At 44.3% G+C, this 27,508-nt stretch overlaps 1 protein-coding gene across 3 annotated transcripts in view; it reads left to right on the top strand.

Moving 5' to 3' along the window:
* Positions 1-27,508, top strand: part of TXNL1 (thioredoxin like 1) — a 45,611-nt gene that overhangs the window by 8,605 nt on the left and 9,498 nt on the right. For all 3 annotated transcript variants that reach the window (XM_029060027.2, XM_029060028.2, XM_029060029.2), the window contains exons 2-6: positions 9,237-9,333; positions 13,087-13,260; positions 20,838-20,960; positions 22,512-22,581; positions 27,103-27,275. In XM_029060027.2, the coding sequence (XP_028915860.1) occupies positions 9,237-9,333; positions 13,087-13,260; positions 20,838-20,960; positions 22,512-22,581; positions 27,103-27,275 (637 nt within the window). The remainder of the gene's footprint in view (positions 1-9,236; positions 9,334-13,086; positions 13,261-20,837; positions 20,961-22,511; positions 22,582-27,102; positions 27,276-27,508) is intronic.

The following is a 27,508-nucleotide window of genomic DNA, read 5'->3' as shown; positions in this document are numbered from 1 at the left end:
CAGTTCGGCCAGGTAGAGACCATCCCTGCCCAGCGACGGGCTCGCGGTCTCACCGGGGGAGACGGACAGCAGAGCCAGACAAAAACAAGATAACGCACTGCTCTGCTGGCTCTCGTTCGGCCTTTCCCCTCCTAACTGTGGGTGTCAATCGGTGGTATTTATTGAGCGCTTGCTGCGTTCAGAACAGTCTTCCGCGGGCTTGAGGGAGAACAGTACGATAGTTGGTAGCATCGATCCCCTGTGGTTTTCAAGCGCTTACCGTGTCGAGCGAGGCACTGGTCCGGACGTCGGGGTGGATAGAAGGTAATCAAACCTGACACAGCCCCGTCCCACTCAGGGTTCATTTAAGTGTAAGGGGGAAGGAGATCAGGTATTGAATCCCCATTTTACAAGGGAAGCAGCGTGGCTCAGTGGAAACAGCCCGGGCTTGGGAGTCAGAGGTCACGGGTTCGAATGCCGGCTCTGCCACTCGTCAGCTGTGCGACCGTGGGCAACTCACTTCACTTCTCTGTGCCTCAGTTACCTCATCTGTAAAATGGGGATTCAGACTGTGAGCCTCACCTGATGACCCGATATCTTCTCCAGCGCTTGGGACAGTGCTCTGCACATAGTAAGCGCTAAACAAATACCAGCATTATTATTTTACAGATGAGGAAACCGAGGCGTAGAGACCCCAAGTGTCTTGCCCAAGGTCACCCAGCAGGCAGAGGGCAAAGCCGGGATTAGAACCCAGGTTCGGTGATCCTAGGCCCGTGCTCTTTCCATTAAGCCACGCTGTCCCCCAAGGTCCCCTTATTTTCTCACTTGTGGGTGTCTCCCAAGTCTATCTCACTCTCCTGGCTTTCTCATCTCCTCTGCCATCCCATGTTTCCTGTCGCCTCCGGGACCTCCACTTGGAAATCCGGCCGGTATCCAAGCTTAAAATGGAACATCTCAATTTCCCTCCCCAGTTCTCTCCCCAACACTTAATTTTCCCCCTATCGCATTTAATAAGCGCAGTCATCCTTCCGGTCTCCGGAGCACACAACTAGAGCGCTATCCTTGCCTTCTCTCTCTCACCCTGTGTAGTCATTCAGTCACTAAATCCTGCCAGCCTTCCCTCCAGCATCTTTCAGGGCTGCCCCTTCTTCTCCGTCCAAATGGCTCTCACCCTTTCTCAAAATGCTGCTAATTTTCTGCTTTTCTGCTATAAACTGCTGCACGCTGTCTTTTTTTTTTGAACAGGTTTAGATTGCCGTGTCCCTTAAAATGACCCTTTTAGTGACTCGGTGGCACACACAACAGCTTGCGTTTATATTTAACTTTGAATTTGGAAGGAAACCAGAAAACAAGTCTTGGTAGTGAAATGTTACTTTTTGGGTCACCGGATAAAATTTAGAGATGGATTTATGTCGCACATCCCTCAAGATCAAATTTAGGAACTTTTTTTTTTTTTTTTTAAGCCTAGTGACATAAGAAAAGTTTCCCTGCATCTGTGGTTGGGGGGGATTCCAGCTTTTTGTCCCTTTAAGGTTTCTTTCTGACAGACACTGTCAGTGGTATTTATTGAATGCATGCTAAGTGCTTGGGAGAGAGCAATATAAGGCTCTCGGTAGACATGTTCCCCGACCGCTAGGAGTTTATAATCTAGAGGGGGAGTCAGACATTAATATGAATGAATTATGAATGGGGACTCCAGTGCTATAGGGTGAATATCAAGTGCTTAAAGGGTACAGATCCAAGTACGTAGGTGGTGCAGAAGGGAGAGGGGATTAGGGGAAGAGAGACTTTTGGAGAAGATGTGATATTAATGAGACTTTGAAAGAGGGGAGTGTGGGGGTCTGGTGCATATGGAGTGGGAGGGAGTTCCGGGTCGGGAAGAGGACGTGGGAAAGGGGTCATCAGAGAGGTAGACAAGATCAAAATATAGTGTGCAAGCTAGGGCTAGAAGAGCGGGCTGGATTGGAGCAGGAGATCGGCGAGGCCGGAGCGAGGTGATCGAGTGCTTTAAAACCATCGGTAAGGAGTGTCTGTTTGACGTGGAGATGGATGGGCAACCCTTTCATTCAGTAGTATTTATTGAGCGCTTACTATGTGCAGAGCACTGTACTAAGCGCTTGGAATGGACAAATCGGTAACAGGTAGAGACAGTCCCTACCCTTTGACGGGCTTTACAGTCTAATCGGGGGAGACAGGTAAAAACAATAGCAATAAATCGAATCTCGAGTGGGGAGAAACGTTATTTCAGAAAAATGATCCGCACAGCAGAGCGAACTACGGACTGGAGTGGGGAGAGCCCGGAGGCCGACAGGAAAGGGAAAAAGGGACCCGGGCAGGGGTTGGTGTTGAAGCAGCAGGGTATACGAGAGGTGTACGGAGCGGTTTGGCGAGGTCATGAGGACTCAAGGGGTCCGGTGGCCCGGAAAGGGTGAACACGCTAATGGTAATGGGACTACGAAGTAGGGAGACTGCCTCCTGGGGCAGGGTGATTTGTAAAGGGTTTTGAAAATGGGAGGAGCTGTGGTTTGTAGAATTGGAAGCGGAGGGAAATCTGGGTGGGGAAAGAAAGGGGTGTGAGCCAGGGGCCAGCAGAAGGAGACACAAGAATGAGCCACGGTGACTCGGTTTGCTTGAAAGAAATGAAGTGTGTGAGTTGGGGTGGTGGAGGACAGAGCGGATAACTAGGAGGGAGAGAACTGATTGAGTGCTTTCTAGCCGGCTGTTGGGAGGAGCTGGTAGATGTGGAGGGTGATTGAAAACCACCTGAGGATTTTGAGAGGGAAAGTGTGAACGGAAGGATGTTTTAGGCAAATGATTTGGGCAGCATAGTGAAGAATGGGCTGGACAGAGGAAAGCCTGGAAGCTGGGAAACCAAGAAGGAGACCGATGCAGTAGTCAAGCCAAGATAGGACAAATACTATACCAACAGTGCCCAAGTTAGGATGGAGACTAAAGGGCCGATCCTGGAACTGTTGCAGTGGGAAAAAAACCAACATTTTTGGACAGATTGACTATGGGCATCGAAGAAGAGGGAGGGGTTGGCGGTAAAGCCAGGGTTGCAGGCCTTGTAGACACGAACGATCGCGGTGCTGTCCGCGGTGATGAGAAAGCATGAGAAGAGAATTTGCCAGGGCGGGGGAGATGAATTCAGTTGTGATGTCAGAGAGACGTCCAAGTGCAGAGGTGTCCTGGAGGCAAGAGGAAGTGCGGGTTTGCAACGACATGGGAAGGTTGGGGGCAGGAGGTAGTTTTGAGAGTCAGACACATCCGAGTGGTAATTGAAGTTATAGAAGCTAAGAAGCTCCCCAAGTTGGGTGTGTTTAAATTGAAAACGGAAGAGGACTCAGAAAAACTTAAGGAACGAGCACTCATAGTAGAGGGAAGACCAAGCAAAGGAGACTGATAAGAAATGAACAGAGAGGTAAGAGGAGAATCAGGAGAGAACTGTGTCAAAACCAAAAACCAAAGTTAGATGATATTTCGGGGAGAAGGGAGTGAACCCCATTATCCAAAGTGCTATGTAAGTAGCTTTATACTCTGCTTCTGCTATCTGTCATTCATTCATTCAGTCATATTTATTGAGCTCTACTGTGTGCGGAACACTCTACTAAGTGCTCGGGAGAGTACAACACAATGGTAAAGAGACCCATTTCCTGCCCACAGTGAGTTTATAGGCTAATCTGTATAAATGACAGATACGTACAAAAGTGCTGTGGGGCTTGGAGTGGGGAGAACTAAGGGACCAAGTCAGGGCGACGCAGAAGGGAGTGGGAGAAGGGGAAAGGAGGGGCTCTGTCTGGGAAGGCCTCATAGAGGAGATGTGCCTTCAAGAAGACTTTGAAGAGAGAGTGATTGTCAGATTTGAGGAGGGAGGGTATTCCAGACCACAGGCAGGAGTGGGTTTGCGGTCAGTGGCAAGACAGGTGAGATGGAGTCACAGCGAGAAGGTTTAGTATTAGAGCAAAGTGTACGGGCTGGGTTGTAGAAGGAGAGTATTCATTCAGTAGTATTAATTGAACGCTTACTATGAGCAGAGCACTGTTCTGAGCGCTTGGAATGTACAAGTCGGCAACAGGTAGAGACAGTCCCTGCCCTTTGACGGGCTTACAGTCTAATCGGGGGAGACAGGCAGACAAGAACAATGGCAATAAATAGAGTCAAGGGGAAGACTATCTCATAAAAACAATGGTAACTAAATAGAATCAGGGTGATGTACATCTCAAACAAAATAAAATAAATAGGGTGATAAAGATATATACAGTTGAGCGGACGAGTACAGTGCTGAGGGGGTGGTACAGGAGAGGGAAAGGGGGAGAAGAGGGTTTAGCTGCTGAGAGGTGAAGGGGTAGAGGGAGCAGAGGGTAAAAGGGGGGAGCTCAGTCTGGGAAGGTCTCTTGGAGGAGGTGAATAGCGAGGTGAGGTAGGAGGAGGCAACGTCGGGGAGTGCTTTAAAGCCAGTGGCGAGGAGTTTATGATGTAGAGGTGGATGGGCAACCCCTGGAGTTTTTTGAGGATTGGGGTGATGTGTTGAATGTTTGTAGAAAGATCATCCAGGCAGCAGAGTGAAGTATGGACGAGTGGGGAGAGACAGGAGGCTGGGAGGTCAGCAAGGAGGCTGATGCAGTAATCCAGGCCAGATAGGAGAGGAAATAATCTATTTCACTGTCTGCCTCCCTCGCTCGTTTTTCAGCTACTTGAGTGTAGAGAAACTGTCCCTTAAAGTTCAGGGGCAGAATTCTAATTTAGAACCTTATAATTTCAGGTCGTCTTAGAGCCGGAACAGATGCTTGAGCTGTTCTGAGACCCCGTGGCTCAGCGGCAAAGGAATGGCTTGAAAAAGCTGTAACCGAGAATTCTAGTTCATAAAGATGTCACTGTTTACGGACTGCAAGTCAGTGGGAATTATGGCTTGGAAGTAAACGTTTCATTCTTCAAAAAATGTTTAAACACTTTCCGGCTCATTATATTGACCAGGGTCTGTGACAGGAATCACTGACTAGATAAACAGAATAATTTCCAACAGTACAAAACCAAGTCACAGGTAAAATATGTTTCATCATGATCAGCGGTATATTTCGAACTCCTCCTAGTCGAAGAGCACCGTTCGAGGTACAGATGAATTGAGGACGAGTAAGGCACAGTTCCCGTGGCAAGAAGAGCCCAATTAACGGAGAATACAGAAATGTAGTTTGGCTTGATATGAAAGGGACTTCTGCCTCTGATCCCTTGTTCATTTAGTCCTTATTGAGCACTTACTGTGTGCAGAGCACTATACTAAACGCTTGGGAGAGCGCGGTTGGTAGATACGGCCTCTGCCCCTTCTCCTCCTTTTCCCATTCTGGAACTCCCTTGCCGCTCAAAAACACCAGAATGCAGCTCTCCACACTTTGAGTCCTTCTGCTGCCCTTCCCCCCCCCCCCCGGAAAAGCAATCACTGATTAATTTGCACCAGTCCAGGTTGGTCATCTCAATAGCCAGTCAGTCAGTCAGTGGTATCTGAGTGCTTTTTATGTGCAGACCATTGTACTAAATGCTTGGAAGAATACAGTCCAAAAATGTGGCATAAGTGATCCCTGCCCACAGGGGATTTACAGATTTAGAAGAGACAGGTATTAAAATTAATTATAGATTTTTTGTGTTCATAAGTGCTGTGGGAATGGGGGGGGAAGTGAGTGTTGAAGAGTTTAAGGGGAGTAATAATAATAATCGTGGTAATTTTTAAGCGCTTACTATGTGCCAACCAGTGTATTAAGCGCTGGGGTGGATAGAAGCAAATTGCTTGGGACACATCCCCTGCCCCATGCGGGGCTCACAGACTGAATCCCCATCTTACAGGTGACGTAGTCGAGTCCAGAGAAGTGAAGTGACTTGCCCAAGTTCACACAGAAGATAAGTGGCGTAGCTGGGATTAGAACCCATGACCCTCTGAGCTCTCTCCACTCTGGACCAGGTGTGTAGGTCACACAGAAGGGAGGGCTTCAACAGGGAAGGAAGAGATTAATCGGGGGAGGCCTCGGGAGGAGTTGTCATTTTTAGTAGGGATTTGTAGATGGGCAGAAAGGTTTTCTGACGGATGCGAAGTGGGAGGGACTACTGCCTCAGCCTCCTTGTTGACCTCCCTGCCTCCTGTCTTTCCCCTCTCCAGTCGCTATTTTCCTCTGCTGCCTGGATCGTTTTTCTAAGCAAAGTTCGATCTGTGTTTCCCCATTCCTCAAGAACCTCCAGCGGCTGCCCATCCACCTCTGCGTCAAACAGAAACGTCTTGCCATTGGCTTTAAAGCCCTCCATCACCCTTCCTCCTATTTTACCTCGCTGCTCTCCTACTTCAGTCCTGCAGACTTGGTTCGCTTCTCCGGTACTAATCTACATCTCTGTACCGCAGTCTAGTCTATCACTGTGTCGCTCTCTGGCCCACATCCCGCCTCTGGTCCTGAAATCTCTCCCCTGTACATCCAGTAGACCGTCACTCTCCCCTCCTTCAAAGCTTTATTAACCTCATCTCTCCTCCCAAAGGTCTTCCCCGACTAAGCCCCCCTCAGCCCCACGGCATTTATGTGTGTATTCATAATTAATTTCGGTGTTTGCCTCCCATTTGAGGGGGCGAGCCCTTGGCGGGCTGGGAGCGTGCCTCCTGACTCCGTTTTATGGTACTCTCCCAAGCGCTTGTACAGTATAATTAGAGAAGCAGCGTGGCTCAGCGGAAAGAGCCCGGGCTTTGGAGTCAGAAGTCGTGGGTTCTAATCCCAGCTCCGCCCTCTCTCGTCTGTGTGACTTGGGCGAGTCACTTAACTTCTCAGTCCCTCAGTTACCTCATCTGTAAAATGGGGATTAAGGCTTTGAACCTTACGTGGGACAACCTGATTATCCCGTACCTACCCCAGCGCTTAGAACGGTGGTCGGCACTTAGTGAGGGCTTACAAATACCAACATCATCATTATTACAATAGATAAGGGATAATCACTCAATCATATCGAGTGCAAACAGTATTTAGAGCACTTTACTAACCGCTTGGTAGAGAACAATATGACAGATTTAGTCCACGTGTTCCCCGCCCACAAGGAGGTTACAGTCTAGAGAGGGAGACAGACAATATAAATAATAGGTACGTGCGTAAGTGCTGTAGGGCCGAGGGTGGGGCGAATAAAGGGCCCAGATCCAAGTGGAAGGACAACACGGAAAGGAAAGGGAATCGGGGAAATTTAATGATCATTATGGCATCCGTTAAGCTCTCACTATGTTTGGAGCGCTGTTCCAAGTCCTGGAGCGAATAGAAGTTAATCGAGTCAGACGCGGTCTCTGTCCCACTTGGGTCTCAAAAGAGTAAGAAGGGTGAAGTGGGATTTACTTCCCGTTTTACAGGTGAAGAGGCCGAGGTGGAGGACGCTTACGTGACTTGCCCAAGGTCGCCCAGCCGGCAGTTGGAGGAGCTGGGAGTAGAACCCAGGTCTTCTGACTGCCGAGTTTGTATTCTTTCCAATAGGCTGTGCTGCTTTTTGCTTTTACCTGGGGGAGGTCTCTTTGAAGGTAGGAGGAGCGATCCCCTGGCAGCAGCGAGGAAGACGAGATCGAAGTACGGTGAGAGGTTTGGTGTAAAGTAAGAGGAGCGAAGTGTGGAGGGTTGGATCGTACGGGGAAAGAAGGGAGAGCCGACTTGGGAGTGCTTTAAAGCCAATTAGGTACGGAGTTTGATGCAGAGATGGATGGGCAACTATTGAAGCTTTGCTCTCTGAGGAGAGGGGAGTGGTGGACCGAGCTTTTTTCTGTTTTCTTTTTAAGAAAAATGAGCAGTGGAGCGGCGTATGGGGGAGAGACGGGAGTCGGGGAGGTCCGAGGGGTAGTTGTGCAGTAGTCAAGTGGGATCATCGTGATGGCAGTTTAGGTGGAGGGAAGGTAAGACTGACAGGTTTGGTGACAACGCTCAACACTTAGGTGTTTAGTCAGCCATAGCACCCGTGTGTTACAATGAAAGGCGTATTCTCCTTATTCATTTAATAGTACTTATTGAGCGCTTACTATGTGCAGAGCACTGGATTTAGCGCTTGGAATGGACAATTCGGCAACAGATAGAAACAATCCCGGCCCATTGACGGGCTCACAGTCCAATCGGGGGTTCATCTGGGTTCCTATCAGCGGCATCTCTGTATTTTCTTTCTTTAAAGAATTGTCACCGCGACTCACTCCAGTAGTGGGGCAGCTTCTGGAGGGCAGGAAAGCATCTTCCATTACAGCCACTCTGCTAAGCCCAGAGTGGATGCTCGATAAATACCACCGGTCGACTTGTGATGACCAAGACCAGGCAACCTAAAATAATCATGACTTCAGTTAACAGGAATATGTACACGTAATTTGCCATCCCACCGGCAAGTGGCGGAGCAGCAAATCTAATTGGAAACAAATAACTTTTGACAAAAGTGCTGAGGAAAACCTTACTGCTACTAGGCACGAGTTGAGCGGGGTCATGTTTGTCTTCTAGAAAGGCGGCATGGCCTAGTGGATAGAGCATGGGCCTGAAAGTCAGAAGAACCTGGGTTCTGCTCCCAGCTCCACCACTTATGCGCTCTGTGACCTTGGGCAAGGCACTTCACTTCTCTGTGCCTCAGTTCCCTCATCTGTAAAATGGGGATTAAGACTGTGAACCCCGTGTGGGACAGGGACTGTGTCCAAACTGAGTAGCTTGTATCTACCACAGTGCTTGACACGTAGTAAGTGCTTAGCAAATGCTAATTATTATTTATTATTACTGCTAGGCTTGACAGGTGCAACAGTGAAACTGATAACGTCAGGTTTTAGTTTCATTGGATAATTACCGATTATATCGCTAAAGCATGTGCAGCTGTGTATTCCACTTGATAGCCTGAACTCGAGAGAGGGTTTTTGGTAATTTCTCCTTTCTTTCTTTCATCTTCAGCGATATTTATTGAACATCTTCAGTGAGCGGAACACTGCTAGGGTATGAGGAGTTAAACAGAAGCAAGTCATAATCCATGTTCCAAGGGGTTTCTAATCTAAAGAATAGGGATAAGCACAAGTAACTTAAAAGAAAATTACAGTTAGAATCTTTAATGCCATCATTTCCAACCCCAAAGCATCTTATAGTTCAAAATTTTAGGGAGTGATTTGCCAAATTAACTAGTGACTCGTGATTATTTTTATTTTCTCTTTTATAGCTACTCTTCTAAACTGCCATTTTCTAGAAGTGCAGAAGGTGGGGCAAAATATTCATCATGTTGATTAAAGCATTTCTTTTTCTTTATAGATGTGGACCTTGTTTAAGGATAGCACCGGCTTTCAATGCTCTGAGTAATAAGTATCCCCAGGCAGTCTTTTTGGAAGTGGATGTACATCAGTGCCAGGTGAGTAATATACCAAGATCTTTTGATATTTTTATGTATTTTACATATGTGTGTGTATATATTATATATAATTGTGATATATGTACACACGCACACACATATATATATATATATATATATATATATATATATGTATATATAAATCGTGCATAGTAGTGGGGAGAGAGATAGGGGATGGAGAGAAGGATTTACCTTACTTAGGGATCAGTTTAATATCAATCCAGATTGTCCTCATTTTGTTCTTATGACATTTGTGTTTATTACATGCCGGGCACTAAGCGCCTGGGCAGATGTGAGATAATTAGGTTGGACACAGTCCTTGTCCCACATGGAACTCAACAGTAATAATAATAATAATGATGTTGGTATTTGTTAAGCGCTTACTATGTGCCAAGCACTGTTCTAAGCACTGGGGCAGACATAGGGGAATCAGGTTGTCCCACGTGGGGCTCACAGTCTTAATCCCCATTTTACAGATGAGGGAACTGAGGCACAGAGAAGTTAAGTGACTCACCCACAGTCACACAGCTGACAAGTGGCAGAGCTGGGATTCGAACTCATGAACTCATGAACAGTCTTAACCCCCATTTTACAGATGTGGTAACAGGCACAGAGAGGTTAAGTGACGGGCCCAAGTCACATGGCGGACCAGTAGCTGAGCCAGGATTAGACCCAGGTGCCTCAGATTCCCAGGCCCGGGCTCTATCCTCTGGGCTGTGCTGCTTCTCATTATTTCTATGCCCACATCTTTGAAACCCTGTCTAGACCGTAAACTCATGGTGGGCAACTCTCTCTTTCAACTCTGTCATAGTATACTCTCCCAAGTGCTTAGTACAGTGCTCTGCATGCAATAAGCATTCAGTAAATGCCATTGATTGATTTCAAGATTGTCATAAAAGGTGCCTCTGCATTATACCGATGTTAGGAAGGGAGCATGGCCTAGTGGATAGAGCACAGGTCTGGGAGTCAGAATAATAATAATAATGTTGGTATTTGTTAAGCGCTTACTATGTGCAGAGCACTGTTCTAAGTGCTGGGGTAGATACAGGGTCATCAGGTTGTCCCTCGTGAGGCTCACGGTCTTCATCCCCATTTTACAGATGAGGGAACTGAGGCCCAGAGAAGTGAAGTGACTCGCCCACAGTCACATGGCTGTCAGGTAGCAGAGCGGGGATTCGAACCCAGGACCTCTGGCTCCCAAGCCCGGGCTCTTTCCACTGAGCGACGCCGCTTCTCAGAAGGTCATGGGTTCCAGTTTGAGCTCCGCCACCTGTCTACTGGGTGACCTTGGGCAAGCCATTTCACTTCTGTGCCTGTCATCTCATCTGTAAAATGGGGATTGAGACTGTGAGCCCCAAGTGGGACTGTGTCTGGCCCGACTTGCTCGTATCCAGCCCAGCGCTTCGTAGAGTGCCCGGCACACGGTAAGTGCTTAACGAACCATAACTATTAATTAGTATTAGTAATGTTCTGGATGCTTTGCAAAGTAGTAATCATATTGCAAATATGTATATTTTGCAGGAAAGCTGGACTAGCTAGCAAAGGATAAAATATCTCACTCCATCTTTGAAGCAGGCTTCCCTCACAGTGTACAGAGAGAATTGTCTTCTTTTTAATTTTCTTCATCTTAGAATTAAAGTTACTTTTTTCTCTCGATTGTCTCATAAAAAGGAAAAGAAATTCATTCATTGCTAATAATAATAGTGGTATTTAAGTGCTACGGTGTGCCGAGCACCATTATCAAGCACTGGGGTAGATACAGAGTAATCAGATTGCAACACAGGGCTCAGTTTTAAGGGCAAGGGACAAAAGGTATTTCATCTCCATTTTACGGATGAGGAGACTGAGGCATAGAGAAGCGATTTGCCCAAGCTTGCGCGACAAGAAAGTGGCGCAGCTGGGATTAAAATCCGTTTCCCCTGACTCCCAGGCCTATGCTCTTCCCATTAGGCTATGTAAATCCTGTAATTCAAAATTTTGATTTTAATAGGTGGGGGGACAAAATCAAATCAGACTTCTTTTGAGAAGTCGTCTTCATTTTGCTCATACCGTAGAAAGTGTTTATAAATTTGACACCCAATTATGTATTTTCCTGTGGTGCAAAAAACCTCTGATAATTTGTTTGATTACCTTCAGAGGTGTGAAGATCTTATTCAAATATTGAACCCATTTTTAATTGTAGCTCCTTGGCTCTTCAAAGCCCTAAATCTCTTATTCAGCCTTCCTATAGTTGTCCCATGCCTTTTTTTGGGGGGGGAGGGGGCCATCAATTTAACTCATAAATGTTCGTATCTCCAGAAGAGAACTTTTTCCAGGTGTGAAAATTCAAAGTGGTGTCAGATGCATTGGAGTCTTAAGAAATGCCTTTTATTAACGCATCTTCTATATTTAACTACAATCAGATGATAGAGAGCCATTGTGTGACTTTCCTTTTGCTACTGTATTTCCTAATGGACCTTGTTTTTACGATGGGATGATCAGCCACTGTTCTGGATCGAATTGGAGCTGCAAAGGGCTATGAGTAGGAGACCCAGCTTCTAATCCCAAGATGATCCCTGTACATCTTCACCAGTTTTTAGCACCTAGATTAAAAAAGTGCCATTATTAATCTTCAATATTCTAAAGCCAAATTTTAACAGCCCCCCAGGCCAGGATACAGTGGAATGGTGTGAGCATATTACAGCAGTCAGGCGGGATTCTTAGGAAGCAGTGGCGAAAAGTAACGGCCCTCCTTCAAAGCATCAAGGTCGCATCTCCTCCAGGCGGCCTTCCTTGATTATTTGTTTATATTTTTATTACCCTATTTATTTTGTTAATGAGGTGTACATCCCCTTGATTCTATTTATCGTGATTATGTTGTCTTGTTTTTGTCCGTCTGTCTCCCCCGATTAGACTCTGAGCCTGTCACTGGGCAGGGATTGTCTCTGTCTGCTGCCGAATTGTACATTCCAAGTGCTTAATACAGAGCTCTGCACATAGTAAGCGCCCAATAAATACTATCGAATGAATGATTAAGCCCTCTTTTCCCCGGCTGTCTCTCCTTACGCGTTGTCCGTGCCCTTGGATCTGTGAACATTTGATATTTGCCCCACAGCACTTGTGTACATATCTTTAATATATTCTAAATTACTTATGCATATTAATGTGTGTCCCCTCTAGATTGTAAACTCATTATGGACAGGAAGCACACATGCTAATTCTGTTGTATTCCCAAGGGCTTAGTATAATGCTCAATAATAATAATAATAATAATGTTGGTATTTGTTAAGCGCTTACTGTGTGCCAAGCACTGTTCTGAGCCCTGGGTAGATACAGGATAATCAGGTTGTCCCATGTAGGGCTCTCAGTCTTCATCCCCATTTTACAGAGGAGGGAACTAAGGCCCAGAGAAGTTAGGTGACTTGCCCAAGGTCACACACAGCTGGCAAGCGGTGGATCTGGGATTCGAACCCATGACCTCTGACTCCCAAGCCCGGGCTCTTTCCACTGAGCCACGCTGCTTCTCTAGTAAACACCCAATCAAAGTACCACCAACTGATGGAACACGTAGTGTGCAGAGCACTGTACTAAGCGCTTGAGAGAGACTTCGTGACTAGAGATCCTAGACAGGGTCACTGCTTATTACGTTACAGTTCATCTATCTGGAGGAAAAAAATGTTAAATACACGTAAAAAAAAGTTTAACGTATAAGGTTAGCATATTTACAGATGTGTCATATAAATGGCTTAATGTGCTGTTTCTCATTCGTTTTAGGGAACGGCTGCTACCAACAATATTTCGGCAACACCCACGTTTCTCTTTTTTCGGAACAAAGTGCGAATCGACCAGTATCAAGGAGCGGATGCTGTGGGATTGGAAGAAAAAATAAAACAGCATTTAGAAAATGACCCTGGAAATAATGAAGACACTGATATTCCAAAAGGCTATGTATGTGTGCATGACAGTCATAGTTACGTGCAGTTAGGAACTTAATGGGGTGACTTAATAGGATTGAAATATGGTAGGGGAAGGGAGGTGATAGCTCAATTGCTTTTATTTTCAAAAGTCATTGTTGTACATATATGTAATTTATATGCAAGAAGTGTCTAAAACTGCCATATAACTTTACATTTATTTTTAAAAATCCCTGAAATTTACCCTCTTTGACAATCACATAGTCTCGTCTGGCCTGCTTCCTTTCTTTAATATTTCCCATTCTCTTTAATGCCCCTTTCATCCCCTTTTATGATTTATGTCGCATTTACCTTTTAGGGAAAAGAGTCCCTGAAGCCTGAATTAATTTGTGGCTTTACACTGCATTTTTGTCTGGTATGCAGTCTCACCCAGTTCTTAAATGATGTAAAATTTCTCTGGGTTAAATGGTCACCCAGCTTCTTTATGCTTCGTGGCAGTCTACGTGGCAGTTTAAATTTCAGGTTTCCTGACATCTTGCCGGGCGGCTACCATAAGAGAAGTCAAATAATTCTCCAAAACATCATTTTTAAAGGCGTGTGCAGTGTGTGTAGTTACCTAATAATAATAATTATGAAATATAAGTGCTTAATATGTGCCAAGCACTGTTCTAAGCACTGGAGTAGATACAGGGTAATCAGGTTGTCGCACATGGGGCTCGCATTTTTAATCCCCATTTGACGGATGAGGGAACTGAGGCCCAGAAAAGTGAAGCCCAGGGTCACACAGCAGACAAGTGGCGGAGCCAGGATTAAAACCTCTGACTCCCAAGCCCGTGCTTTTTCCACTAAGCCACTCTGCTCCTATACCTAATTTCAACAGACCGTCGGGACTTGGGCCATAAGTGGGTTTTGTACGTTAAATTCTTCTTTACACTTGGCAATGTTCAGCCGCCCCACCCGCACACTTGCTCTTTGCACACTCTACCCCAGCAGGCGCAAAGGTGCCCGAAAGGAGGGATTGACGGAGCGGCGCAAAGTAATTGTACTACGATCAAGTCCCATATGCAGTTTCTCAGTCTTCATTAATTGGACTAAGACCCGTCTGTCATTCTTGATGGGAGACTGTCGTCGTCGTCATCCTTACCGTAACTAACTTTCCAGAGAAGTCAAGGGCAGATTTCCCTCACGGCTGGGTGGTTATAGCATGAAATGCATATCGATACCGGCCGATTTGGCCTTCATTCTCGAATTCACATTCACATTTGTGTAGAATTGCAGACTTCTGCTAGATGGGGGATGAGCACTCAAAGACTCTTCTGTATTTCGTTTTTAAAGTTGAGCCCTTTACAAAGTGCCCTGGGGAAGACAGAGAGAAATTAAGTGATTCGCCCAAGATTACACAGCAATCGGTGGCGTAGCGAGTAGAACCCAAGTCTTCTGACTTCCAGGACCTGAGTAGAACCCAAGTCTTCTGACTTCCAGGACCATATTCTTTCCACTAGGGCACATCCTGGGCCAGTAGCTAAGGCCCCATCACCTTCCCAATTTTGTTTTTGTGTCACCCTATCCCTCCCTTCCCAAGCTTAGGAACAATCCTGCCCTAAACCCGCCATTAAAGCATCCTGGAAGGGAAACATGGCGAGCTCACAACTCAACCAGGTTTAGGCTATGCAGCCATTTCTCTCTCACGAACACTGGGCAGAGGAGTTGGCAGATTAAAAACGGTAAAGAGTTGAGACGTAGTTTGGGTATTCTCTCAGGTGTGCAACTAAATGGAAAGTATTTAACTAGTTAAGCAGCTACTTCAGCCCTCTGAAGCGGTTTTTTTCTTGCACATGCCTTTAATTTTTAAGCCAAAGCATTATCTCTTGAAAAAAAGGGAAAATGTTCTAGTAGTCTAAATTTGATGCCAAGAAAGTATGTGGGTAGTTTGCACTTAAAAAGCCAAATAGGTTAGGAAAGCATTGATTCAGGGCTGGCAGCTTTTGGAAAATTTTGGAAAGCACTTTAACTGGTCTCTCTCATTTTTGTATTTCTCTTTGTCACCAAGGGCGTTTGCATGAAAAAGACTTAGGAGTTCATCAGTCCTGCTGCTTTAGCCACAGGGATACTTCCTAACACATCAGCTAATTGTGATTTCATTGTTATGATTTCAGGTAGGAAATAAGCAGGAAAAGTCAAGTTTTAAAAGTAAAGATGGAATGTGAAAAGCTATTTTAAAAAAAGCACTCTTTTCCCCCCATGAGGTGTCAAATGTTTTTTGAAAAGAATGTAAAATTCTCAGGCTGGGCCATGAAAATACTTTTAAAAGGTAAAGTACTGCCTTGCATTCAAGTTTCCAGCTTTAATCACAGCCTGACATCATCTTCATGGTGTCTCAGCTTTGAAGAACAATCCGTTTTGTGATGAAACTTTGTAAGAAAGAATTGAGGATGCATGTATTGCAAAAGCATTGTTTTTCTCAGTGTTGCTCTGAAGCAAAGCAAGACGTGACATCTTTAAGACTGGAAAAACTGGTCTTCTCTGGGTTGCCGACCAAACTAGAAATTCTTCATGGGACCAGGGATGTGGTCTACCAGGGTACAGTCTCCGCCCCTTCAGTCAGTGATTCAGCGGTGTTTATTGAATGTTTTAATCTGTGCAGAGCATTGTATTAAGCACTTGGGAGGTAACTATAGAGTTGGGAGATACAATCCCTGCCTCAGAGGACCATACGATCTAGACAGACGTTAAAGTCAATGACACATAGAGGAAACGGCATGGAAAACTGCATTGGCCTAGTGGATAAAGCATCGGCCTGGGAAACGGAGACCTGGGTTCTAATCCCAGCTTGGCCACTTGCCTGCCGAGTGACTTTTGACAGGTCACTTAATTTCCTCGTGCCTCAGTTTCCTCAACTGTCAAATGGGGATTTAATTCCTTTTCTCCCTCATACTTTGAGCTCCATGTGGGACAGGGGCCAGTTCCCACCTCAACTGTCAAATGGGGATTTAATACCTTTTCTCCCTCATACTTGAATTTGAGCTCCATGTGGGACAGGGACCAGATCCCACCTGATTAACTTAACCCCGGCACTTAGAAGAGTGCTTCACTCATAATCATATTTTCTGAGCGCTTTACTGGTTGCAAAGCAATGTGCCAAGCCCTTGGGAGAGTACATTATAGCAACCGACGGCACATTCCTGTCCATAGGAAGCTAACGGTCTAGAGGGGGAGACAGAGATATTAATATAAATAAAGAGGTAGATAAACGATAAATATACAGTAAGCACTTAAATAATCATGTCAAAAAAACCCCCACGATATAAGGATAGTGAAGCGGTGGGTTTAGGGTTGAGTATAAAAGTACTTGGTGAGTGTGGATCCAAACGTATACACAAGGCAGAAGGGAGGGAGACGCGAGGTTAAGGCTTCCCAGAGGAGTTGTGATTTTAGAAGGGGTTTCAAGGTGAGGGATTATTGGTCAGTCCGCCGTGAAAGGAAGGCAGTCTCAGAAAAGAGAGCAGGTATGGCAAGGGGACATCAGCAACAGACATAAGTTCAAGGCACGGCAGATAGGTGGTGGTTAATGGGGTGAAGAGAACAGGCTGGACTGTAGTAGGAAAGGAGAAAGGAGAAGCAGGCCGGGGAGAACTCAGTGAATGTCTTAAAGCTGATAATGAAGAGTTTCTGTCAGTGGAGATTTGGAGGAGCGACAAGAGAGCAGAATTTTTTCTTTTTATGGTTATCATAATCGTCATTGTTACGATGACCCGGGCAGCGGAGAGAAGCTTGGACTGGAAAGAGAGGATGGAGACAGGGAAGTGGATGAGGAGGCTGGCGCAGTAGATGAGGAAGGATGGGACGTGGGCGTGGACCGGCACGATAGCGATTTGAATTCCCTTGACTCCAGACTTCTGACTGAACCCGAACCCATAGGAAAGGCCAGAGGAGCCCTTCGCTTAACATCCGGGCGGACCAGCAACTGCGGTCTGTAGCTCGGAGTTGGGTTGGGTCTCTCGACTTCGGACTCGAGGCAGGCATCTGGCCAAATGCGTGCCAAGGCGTGACAGTCTCGAAAACGTCCGAAGAACTGGATACGAGTTCTGACTGCTTGATAGAAATGACTTGGATCTGATTTTTTTTTTTTAATGGCATTTAAGCGCTTACTACGTACCAGGCGCTGTACTAAGTGCTGGGGTAGATACAAGCTAAATCCGTGTCCCCCATGGGGTTCACGGCCTTAATCCCCACTTTACAGACCAGGTAGCCGAGGCTTAGAGAATTTGAAGTGACTTGCTCAAGATATCACAGCAGACAAGTGACGGAGCTGGGATTAGAACGAGTCATTTGAAGAGCTTGCTTCTGGCTGGGAGAATTGGTATGAATCCTTAGAGAAAGTGGGATCAGAGGGTAACTTGCTCGTTATGCCTCCCCCGATTAGACTGTAAGCCCGTCAAAGGGCAGGGACTGTCTCTATCTCTTACCGATTTGTACATTCCAAGGGCTTAGTACAGTGCTCTGCACATAGTAAGCGCTCAGTAAATACTATTGAATGAATGTTTATAATGAGCCCATTGCCATAGTTCATATTAGATGAAGTGTATTGTTTGGGTTATTTTAAAATAGACCCGTAGAGATCTCTGCATTGGGAAAAGAGAAAAAAAATGTTTTTCTGTATATTTTAATGCTGCAATCGACTAGCATCCATTTATAAATCAGTGATAAAAAATTGCTAAACATTTCATAGCTTTTTAGCCTTTAAAACCCCCATAAGTTAAAATTCTCTGATTTTGCTGTCCCGTAGAAGTCTTGCTGAAAGTGCTATTCTGTAGAGACTTTTAGAATATTAGTTGCTAAAAGGGGACTTCCCTCTGTGGACAGAATATTCTTTTAAAAAAGGTCCCACATCACCTGCCATGTGCTCAAAGGCTTTGAATGTCAAAAGTGTACAAAATGGAATTAGCAACAGAATATTCATTAGTGCCAAGGATGTTTGCTTATGGTATTTGTAATCTAATTATTAGGCTTAATTGCAGGTTTCACAAATATTCTAAAGTGCCGTAACACTGCTTGTGCAAATATCACTGTCAACTATTTAAAATTCACAGCTAAGTATGGGGCATTCCCGCCTATTAAAACATAAGACATTTAAACTTGCGGAAAGAAACTAGAGAGAATCTGACATCTCGCATGTGCAACTCGTCTTTGGTTATTAGCAGTGTACTATTATCTGTGTACTGTCATACTGCTCTCTCACCAAGACAAGGTGTGTTTTCTTTATTTAGTATGAACATTTTAAGCTTTCTCAGAATTGTCATTTAAGGCTGGCACACAGTTTCCCGGCACTGCTGACACAAGCAACTCTCAGCCTTCAAAGAGCAAGCCTGTGCTAAAGTACTGAGCAATAGATTTCCCCCACGCTATACTAGCTGCTAAGGCTGAGAGGGAGGATTGAGAGATTGGATGAGAAAGGGACTGAGATGTGCATGCCCACCCTTCCTGGTTCTTGAGGGTTTGCCAGCCTGGAGAAGGGCTGATTAAGGGGGCAACAAATAGTGCATGAAGCATTTCTTTTTCCAGAAAGAAACCATATGTGGCCAAAATGGCAATTTATAGCCAAGCAAAGACTGTGAGAATTTTAAGTTCTCCCCCAGTTTTGCAAGGAAGGAAATACGGTTCTTCCTCTTGGCCATCTATTGTAAGGAGAATGTTCTCCTTTGTAATTCCCTCCTTTTTTTTTTCACCTTTCCCCCATGAGGTTTCTCTTCTGTTGTCTTCTCTATCAATGACTGTTGGATCCTTCTGTTGTATCGTACTCTCGCAAGCACTTAGTACAGTACTCTACACATAGTAAGCACTCATATCGTTGATTGATTACTGTTGTTTCTTTCCCACTCCTCCGCTAAGAACAGCAAGACAGGCAGTTCAGTCTCCACCTCCTTTTTAAATCCGGGTTGTCAGTCAAATTCGTCATTTCTCCTGGGAATAAAAAAAGATCAGTAAATATCTGTATATGGGAAGCATGTCAGAATCTTTCACATTCAGTACAAGAATGTGACAAGCTAGTGATTCATTCACTGTCATATTTATTGAGCGCTTACTGTGTGCAGAGCACTATACCAAGTGCTTGATGTATGAGTGAGCCCAGTAACATGGCAGGAAAGTATTATACAGGCGAAAATCCTGAGAAGTGAAGTTAGCTTCTTACTAATTAAAATGATCGGGACAAATGACAGACACAGATATGTGGGAAGATGGGTTGAATTACTTTTCCACCCTGTAGCATTCACTTGTAAAGGGGGCTGTCGGTGTTTTGGAGAATTGTGGTATTTCATAAGCATAAATGCAATAATTTCGATAAAGCATTGTGACATTCCTGCCAGGATGTGATTTTTTTTATAAGTGCATAATTTGGGTAGACAGTGATGGAATAATAAAGGAAACATAGTGCTGTAACTCAGGCAAGATATGAGTGTCTGAAAAACTACTATAAAGCAGGGTTGCATGGTGTTGCATTAGCATTGTATACCTTAGGAATCTTGGGGAATAGTTTTAACTTCAAGCAGTTAAAAATTAGTTCCTATAAAATGCTAATAAAGTGATACAAAAACACAATGTGCACTGTTTTAGAGGCAGAAGGCCCTAAAGTTATGAGAATAATAATGATTGTTATTAGCCTATTTGTTAAGTGCTTACTGTATGTCCAGCACTGGGGTGGATACAGATTGACCCTATCAATAGACATTAACTATCTTTTTCCAGAACTCTTCGTGAAGCATCTTTACCATTATGAAACTTTCACAGAGACATTCTTTGTTAGCTAATGCCTGCAGTGGAGTTCATTTGCCTCATCTCTTGAAGGACAGGATGTAATAATCTTAAAGTTTTCTTGAGTGGAATCTAAAGTGGGTCAGCAGCGGTTCATGTGGGGAGGGAAATGGTGGATTATGGTGAATGTGGCTAGAAATCAACTCGATCCACTTTTATAGAGTGTCCTTTTTAAACAAGCAGTTAATTTAGTGAGAAACATTGCCTCTATTTTATCACTCATCGGTATTTAATGCTTACTATGTGCAGAGCACTGTAGTAAGTACTTGGAAAAGTGTGGTACAGTGTAGTTGGTAGGCACGATGCCTAGAAATTATATATATATATAACTGCTTACCGTGTGCAGAGCACTCTGCTAAGAGCTTGGGAGAGTACAGTGTAACAGTTATTAGACATATTCCCTGTCCACAAGAAGTATACTGTCTAGACTGGGAGAAAATATTAAAATTAGTCACAGATATTTTTGTACATAAGTGCCGTGGGGCTGAGGGTAGGTTGAACAAAGAGTACAATCCAAGTGCTGGGGTGGTGCAGAGGGAGTGGGGAAATGAGGGCTTAGTTGGAAAAGGCTTTCTGGGGAAAATGTGACTTTGAATAAGGCTTTGAAGGTGGGGAGAGGGATGGTCTGTTGAGTATGATGGGGTAGGGATTACCAGGTCAGCGGAAGGACTTAAGCGAGGAGTTGGTAGCAAGGTAGATGAGAGGGCTATAGGAAGCTTACAATCTGTTGAACTTTTTACTACATTTCTTCTGTTTTCTGACAATGATCTTTACCTCGAATTCCAACTTATTTTTTTGCAGATGGATTTGATGCCCTTCATTAACAAAGCTGGTTGTGAATGCCTTAATGAAAGTGATGAGCATGGATTCGATAATTGCTTACGGAAAGATCCTTCTTTCTTGGAATCTGACTGTGATGAGCAGGTATGGCATATGGATCCCTCTCCAAAATGTAGATGTACATTTATATGCATCTCTAGACATCAAGAGGAATTTGTTTAAATCCTATTGTTATGAATTTATCTCTTCATTGGGAGAACAGATTCTGAAGATGGGTATATAGGAGGAATCCCCCCTTTCAGCAAGTGCTTCAGACTCTATCGAGGGAATTCCTCCAATAGTCAAGTTAGCTTTGGTCAGAAAGCCTTGAATGATGAGACAATAATGAAACCAGGAGAAAAAGCGGAATTTGTATTTACAGTAAAGAAGACCGTGAAAAGGAAAACTATTTCTTTGTGGCCTGTTGGGATTGATCGGCTTGAGACCCAGGAGTGGCTTGGAACTTTACCCATGTGCCATTTCATGTAATTTGACCAAGATGAATAGGAAATTGCTTCCTTCTCCTGGCTGAAACTTTAGGCATTCCCCAGGCAGCTCCACGGAAGCATATTTAGCGTGTCCTGATTGGAAAGGCAAAGGAATAAGGGAGGTAGGGATGAAAGACTGGGGTGGAAGATATGAGGTCAGAAGTAAAAGGGAGTTAGGTGATTGAGATAGGAGGAGGGAAGACGACATTCTCAGTGTCATATTTTACACATTAAATTTATGAAAAATCTGGGAGCTACAGCTTTCAATTTCCTCACTGTTTCAAAGGAATCGATTTCAAAAGGCGCTGTTTTCTAAGAATGCAGTTAAATTACTTTGGAAGGTTTTACCCTATATTTTGCTGGGCCGGACTGAAGGAAAACAGGCAAGCTAAATAATGTTGAAGTGGAAACAATATGGCACACACCTCAGGCTTCTGCGACTCTGGATTGAAAGTTTAGATAACCCCTGACCAAGTCTGATTGCTGGCCCAATTTATAAGGTTTAGAGATTGCTAGAGTCAGCTTCATGTTTGGATTCGTCAGTTTTTACTTCCAGTATAACGACTGTGCTCTTCTGCTTCTCTTAGAGGTATTTCTTGCTGCTAGAATACTATTTTCAGAATCATCTCCCAGCTTGTCAGTTGAAGGCAAGCATATAATAATAATGGTATATGTTAAGTGCTTACTGTGTGCCAAGGACGCCTCTGGAATTAGGGAATGGGGTTGGAATTTGACATAGGAGCAGCCCTACCTCTTCGGTAACTTCTACGGCTATTTGGTAAACAGCTGAATTAATTTTTGTAGCCGTGTAAATCTGTGTGTGCAGCATTCACTTTTCAATTCAGGAAAAGTACAAACTTGTAGTGGAGGTAAGTGAGGAAAGTGTGACGGGAACCATCAGAGTTATGAAGAGGCAACGTAGATGGGTTATTCAGTTCTTGTTGTTTAGATTTAAGATAGCGTTATTACCTAGTGATGTCTTCCAGTACACCCTTGTCAGTGGTTTATATAATTTGTACACTTCAAACAGTTATTCACAATGTTTCACAATATTCACTACTTTATATGAATGGAGAAATTGGGACTTTTTTTTCCTTCTAATGAATTCTGTCTACAATAGTCTGTGTGCGCCCAACTAGGTTCATGGTAGTTTTTTTTTTCCCTACAGCTGCTTATTACTGTGGCTTTCAATCAGCCTGTCAAGCTTTATTCTATGAAATTTCAAGGCCCTGATAATGGTAAGTTCATCTCCTCTTTTTATGCACTTCTAGAAGGCCAAAGCAACTGTAGGGACAGGAGCAGGTGACAAGTGCCATGAAGCTGTGAGGCACAATAGGAACAATTTTCACTTCTCTGGGCCTCAGTTTGTCCATTATTTGTACACCGGGGATTAAATACGTGTTCTCCCTTTGCCATTAGGTTGTGAATTCTGTGTGGGAAAAGAGCGGTGTTGGATCCAGTTATCCGATACGATACCTACCCTGGCTCTAGAAATACCACAATTACTTAAGTACTCAGTCGGTGGCATTTGTTACTCAGTAGAATCACTTCGATGTTTAGGAGAGTACAGCGAAAGCACAGGACACGTTCCCTACCCTCAGGGAATTTACAATGTGAAGGAGATAGGTAGAAATAAATTATTTGCAAATAATGGGAACAGGAGAAAAGAGCAAGAATACAATATTAAATGGTACAAGAGATGGTTTCTTAGTCTCTGTTAAATTGAAGTAGATCCTTGCATTATTTCGTATTTCAACAACAAAGTATACAGCGGCAAATTTTCAAGCACGGAATTAGAGACATACTCTGAAATGGCATGTGGAATCAACCTCTAAATTGAGTTCTGGGGAAAAGCACTGTCAGTCACATATATATATGTTAAGTACGCAGTATCTTTGTGTGGAACTCTTCTTAGCACTTATGAGAGTACGTAAGTAGATATGATCGCTGTCCTCAAGAAGCTAACAGTCTAGCAGGGGAGACCAGAAGGGAAAGAGGACACGTTCAGGAGTCAGTGTTAGGGAAGACATGGCATTCAAGTGTTGAAGTGGCGTTGGGGGATAAGACCCGATCAGGATATATGATCCTGGAGACAAGCATGTTTAGGAGGCTCAATCCCACCTGGTAAGTATTTTGAAGGTTTTCTTATGTTTACTGTTTAGATTTTTAAGTCCCTTGAATTAGAGTTCCTCCCCTAACCTTCCCAGCGTAGCCTTTGCCACAGATATTGAGGAAAAAAGCCAAACCTGTGATTGTGTTGGGCAAGTATTGTTGGAAGTCATAGACGTCTCCGTCAGCGCCACTATCTCCTGTGTCAAAACCCCAGTTTACTGGGGCATTCCTGGACTGATTCAAGGAAGGAATTCCATAAGAGGGCCTTCCATGATAACTGTCTGCCTTTCAGTTTCTTGACAGTGAATTTGGAAAATTTGTCAGGTTCATTCCCTCCATCCCGATTTTCAAATATGGCCCTTCTTCATCCTACAATTTTGCCTTGCTTCCTTTTTGTGTATTAAGCCAGTTTTCAGCTCCTTTAGTGTCAAATACTCCCTAGGTAAATATTTGTGCTTGACCCTCCTGGGTGCAGAGTAATAATAATAATAATAATGATGGTATTTGTTAAGCGATTATTATGTGCCAAGCACTGTACTAAGCGCTGGCATAAATAAAAGATATTGACGGCCCTCATGGGGCTCACAGTCTTAATCCCCATTTTACAGATGAGGAGACTGAGGCCCAGAGAAGTGAAGTGATTTGCCCAAAGTCACACAGCTGATAAGTGGCAGAGCCGGGAGTAGAACTCCCAACCTCCGACTCCCAAGCCCTGTACTGTAATGTACAAAGTTCTTAGAAGCACACAGTAAAAGCAAAAAATAGGTCCCTAGTCTCATATTTTTGAACTAATGGAGTAAAATAGATGCGTTAAGGATACGACACGTAATTTGATATGTCCATGAGGCTAAAATTGCAAGATTGGGTGGAATGGTAAATTTGATTTAACCTCTGTCTAGACAGATCTCTACCTAGAAATCACCTTTCTCCATCTGTTTCAAGTTTACCATATAAAATAAAGAAAAATATAAAACTAGTTGCAGACTGAGCACAGTAAATTGCCTAGGAAGAGAAAAAGCAGAATCTTAAAGTACCCGGGGCTTAAATTCTATAGGATGTTGCACTGAGAAGCAGATTTAAGTGTTTCAGTGTCCAGTGTAGCAACAAACCGTAGAACCTTCCTGGCGAATTCTGAAGTCTGCCCCTTCAGGTATTCAGGTACTCAAGCTACAATGCAAATCGCTCCTGTGGCTAAACCTACATTTCCCAGTGCCACAGGGATTCTTTTTAAACGGGGGATACGCTACATTCATTCGTACTTTTATAGACTACTGTCGTGCTGTACTTTACTCCATCCCAATCCTCCTCAACCTCTCGGCTGTTTTGGACAGTGCCGACCACCCCCTTGTCCTCGAAACATTATCCAGTCTCAGCTTCACTGTCACTGTCCTCTCCCGGTTCTCCTCATCTCTCTGGCTGATCATTCTCAGTCTCTCTAGCAGGCTCCTCCTCGGCCTCCCTACCCCCTAACTGAGGTTGTCCTTCAAGGTTCAGTTCTGGGTCCCCGTCTATCCTCCATCTACACCCAGTCCCTTGGAGAACCGATCGGCCACACTGGCTTCAGCTACCACCTCTATGCAGGTGATTCCCGAATCTACATCCCCAGCCCTGATATCTCTCTGTCTCGGGGGTCTCACGGGGTCTCCTGCCGTCAAGATGTCTTTTCTTCAATGACCTGCCGTCACCTCAAACTTAAGGTGTCCAAAACAGAGCTCCTTATCTTCCCACCCAAATCCTGTCCACCCCATGACTTTCCCATCACCGTAGACAGCACCACCGTTCTCCCTATCTCACATGTCCATAACCTTGACATTATCCTTCTGTCTCTCATTCAACCCACATAGTCTGTCACCAAATCCTGTCGGTTCAGTGTTCACAACATAGCTAAAATCCGCCCTTTCATCTCCACACAGACTGCTACAACGTTAATTCAAGCCCTTATCCTATCCCTCTTTGATTACTGCATCAGCCTGCTTGTTGACCTTCCTGCCTTGTGTCTCTCCGCACTCCAGTCCATACTTCACTCTGCTGCCCGGGTCGTTTTTCTGCAAAAATGTTCAGGCCAGGTTTCCCCACTCCTCCAGAACCTCCGGTGGTTGCCCATCCACCTCCGCATCGAACAAAAACCCTTTACCATCGGCCTAAAAGCATTCAGTCATCTTGCCTCCTCCTACCTCACCTTGGTACTCTCCTATACCACAGCCTGCACATCTTGCTCCTTTTAATGCCGGCCTACTCACTTGATCTTGTCCGTCTCACCACTGACCTCTCGCCCGTGTCCTGCCTCTGGCCTGGAATGTCAGGCAGTTGCTCTCCCTTCTTTCAAATCCTTATTGAAGGCATATCTCCAAGAGGCCTTCCTTGACTAAGCCCTCATTTCCTCTTTTCCTGCTGCCTTCTGCATCACCTTTACTTACTCTCTTTGTTCACATCTCCCCCTCTAGACTGTAAGCTCGTTGTGGGCAGGGAATGTGTCTGTCGTCGAGTTGTACTCTCCCAAGTAATCTGCACACAGTAAGCACTCAATAAATTTGATTGAAAACAAAGATGTGCATTCTTTTTTTAAATTTTAGAGCATATTTGTCTAATTTATAGTAATCATACAAGTTCTGGTCAGGAAAATTAGTCTCATGATTTTTGATTTCTGCTAGTCTCTATCACAGTTAAAGGGCCCGTGAGGGTATTTGTGGGTTTTAGAATTGTTAATTGGGGTCTAAAATATTAAGGGAATTACTTTTAGGGCAGTTCATCCTTAGTCTATAATTGTTTTTGAAAGATATCCCATAATATTGGAGTGAATGTTTACATTTTGGAATTCAAGAATCGTTTATATTATTAAAAAATGGAAATTGTGAAATGATAGTATGACCTTTTTTTAATGTTCCAAATTACGAAACATTTAAGGTTCAAAATTAAAAAAAAATCATCCCATTCACAAAATGGGGATTAAGATTGTGAGCCCAATGTGGGACATGGACTGTGTCCAATCTGACTAGTTTATATCTATCACAGTGCTAAGTACAGTGTCTGGTACATGGTAAGCGCTTAATGCCGTTAAAAAAAAAACCACACACGTACAGTTGGTTTATGCAGGTGTTGGTTTCCCCGCCCCTCTCTCCCCCCACCGCCAGTGCATAGTACAGTACTTTTCACACGGTAAACATTAAATAAATATGATTGAGTGAATGAATAAGGTGGTAGCCTAATATGTGGGGCCATAAGAGGCAGAGCAATTTTAAGTGATTATTTTCCCTAAGAAGGGCATCCTTTAGTTGTATATGCCAAATATGGTATTGAAATTCCCACATTCTGCAAAGTATATGTGAATAAAATTTTGAAAAGGTCCAAGAAACTTTTAGAATCATATAAGAAATGACCAAAAGGTTTCCTTCCGTAAATATTTCCATAATTGGAAAGGTATTATTCAGTTTGTGTCTAATAAAGTCCACCCCTCTCTAGAGCGTAAGCTTCAGGTGGACAAGTTAACGTGTTTTACCAAATCTGTTGTGTCGTACTCTCCCACCTGCTTAGTGCAAGAGCCCTACGCACAGTAAATACTCGATAAATGCCATTGATTGCTTATCAGTAAATTATTAAATGTGATGAAAATTAGGGTGTGTGTGATTTTTTGCTCTGCCTTTTTGTAGGTCAAGGACCCAAGTACGTGAAAATCTTCATCAACCTTCCCCGGTCTATGGATTTTGAAGAAGCGGAAAGAAGCGAGCCAACTCAAGCCCTGGAACTAACACAAGATGATATTAAAGAAGATGGTATCGTCCAGCTTCGCTATGTTAAATTTCAGAACGTTAATAGTGTAACTGTAAGTATTGCCTCATTCGGGTAAAACTGAGGAGGGTCTCTTAGAGTGCATCGGCTCCTGATATCTACAGTGGTCCCTCTGCGTTCGTGAGACTTCTGGTGTGCGGTTTGACCTATTCCCAGTTGACGGGACCCATGTAGTCCCCGGCCTCTGCTGCGTGCTCACCCAGATCTCCGGCTCCCTCTGTCCTGCCTCTTCAGGAGCTGGTTATATTGTTATATTGTACTCTCCCA

Source organism: Ornithorhynchus anatinus, chromosome 3 (genome assembly GCF_004115215.2).
Source record: "Ornithorhynchus anatinus isolate Pmale09 chromosome 3, mOrnAna1.pri.v4, whole genome shotgun sequence".
In the NCBI taxonomy this organism is placed as follows: Eukaryota; Metazoa; Chordata; class Mammalia; order Monotremata; family Ornithorhynchidae; genus Ornithorhynchus; species Ornithorhynchus anatinus.
This window is presented reverse-complemented; position numbering and strand designations above follow the sequence as displayed.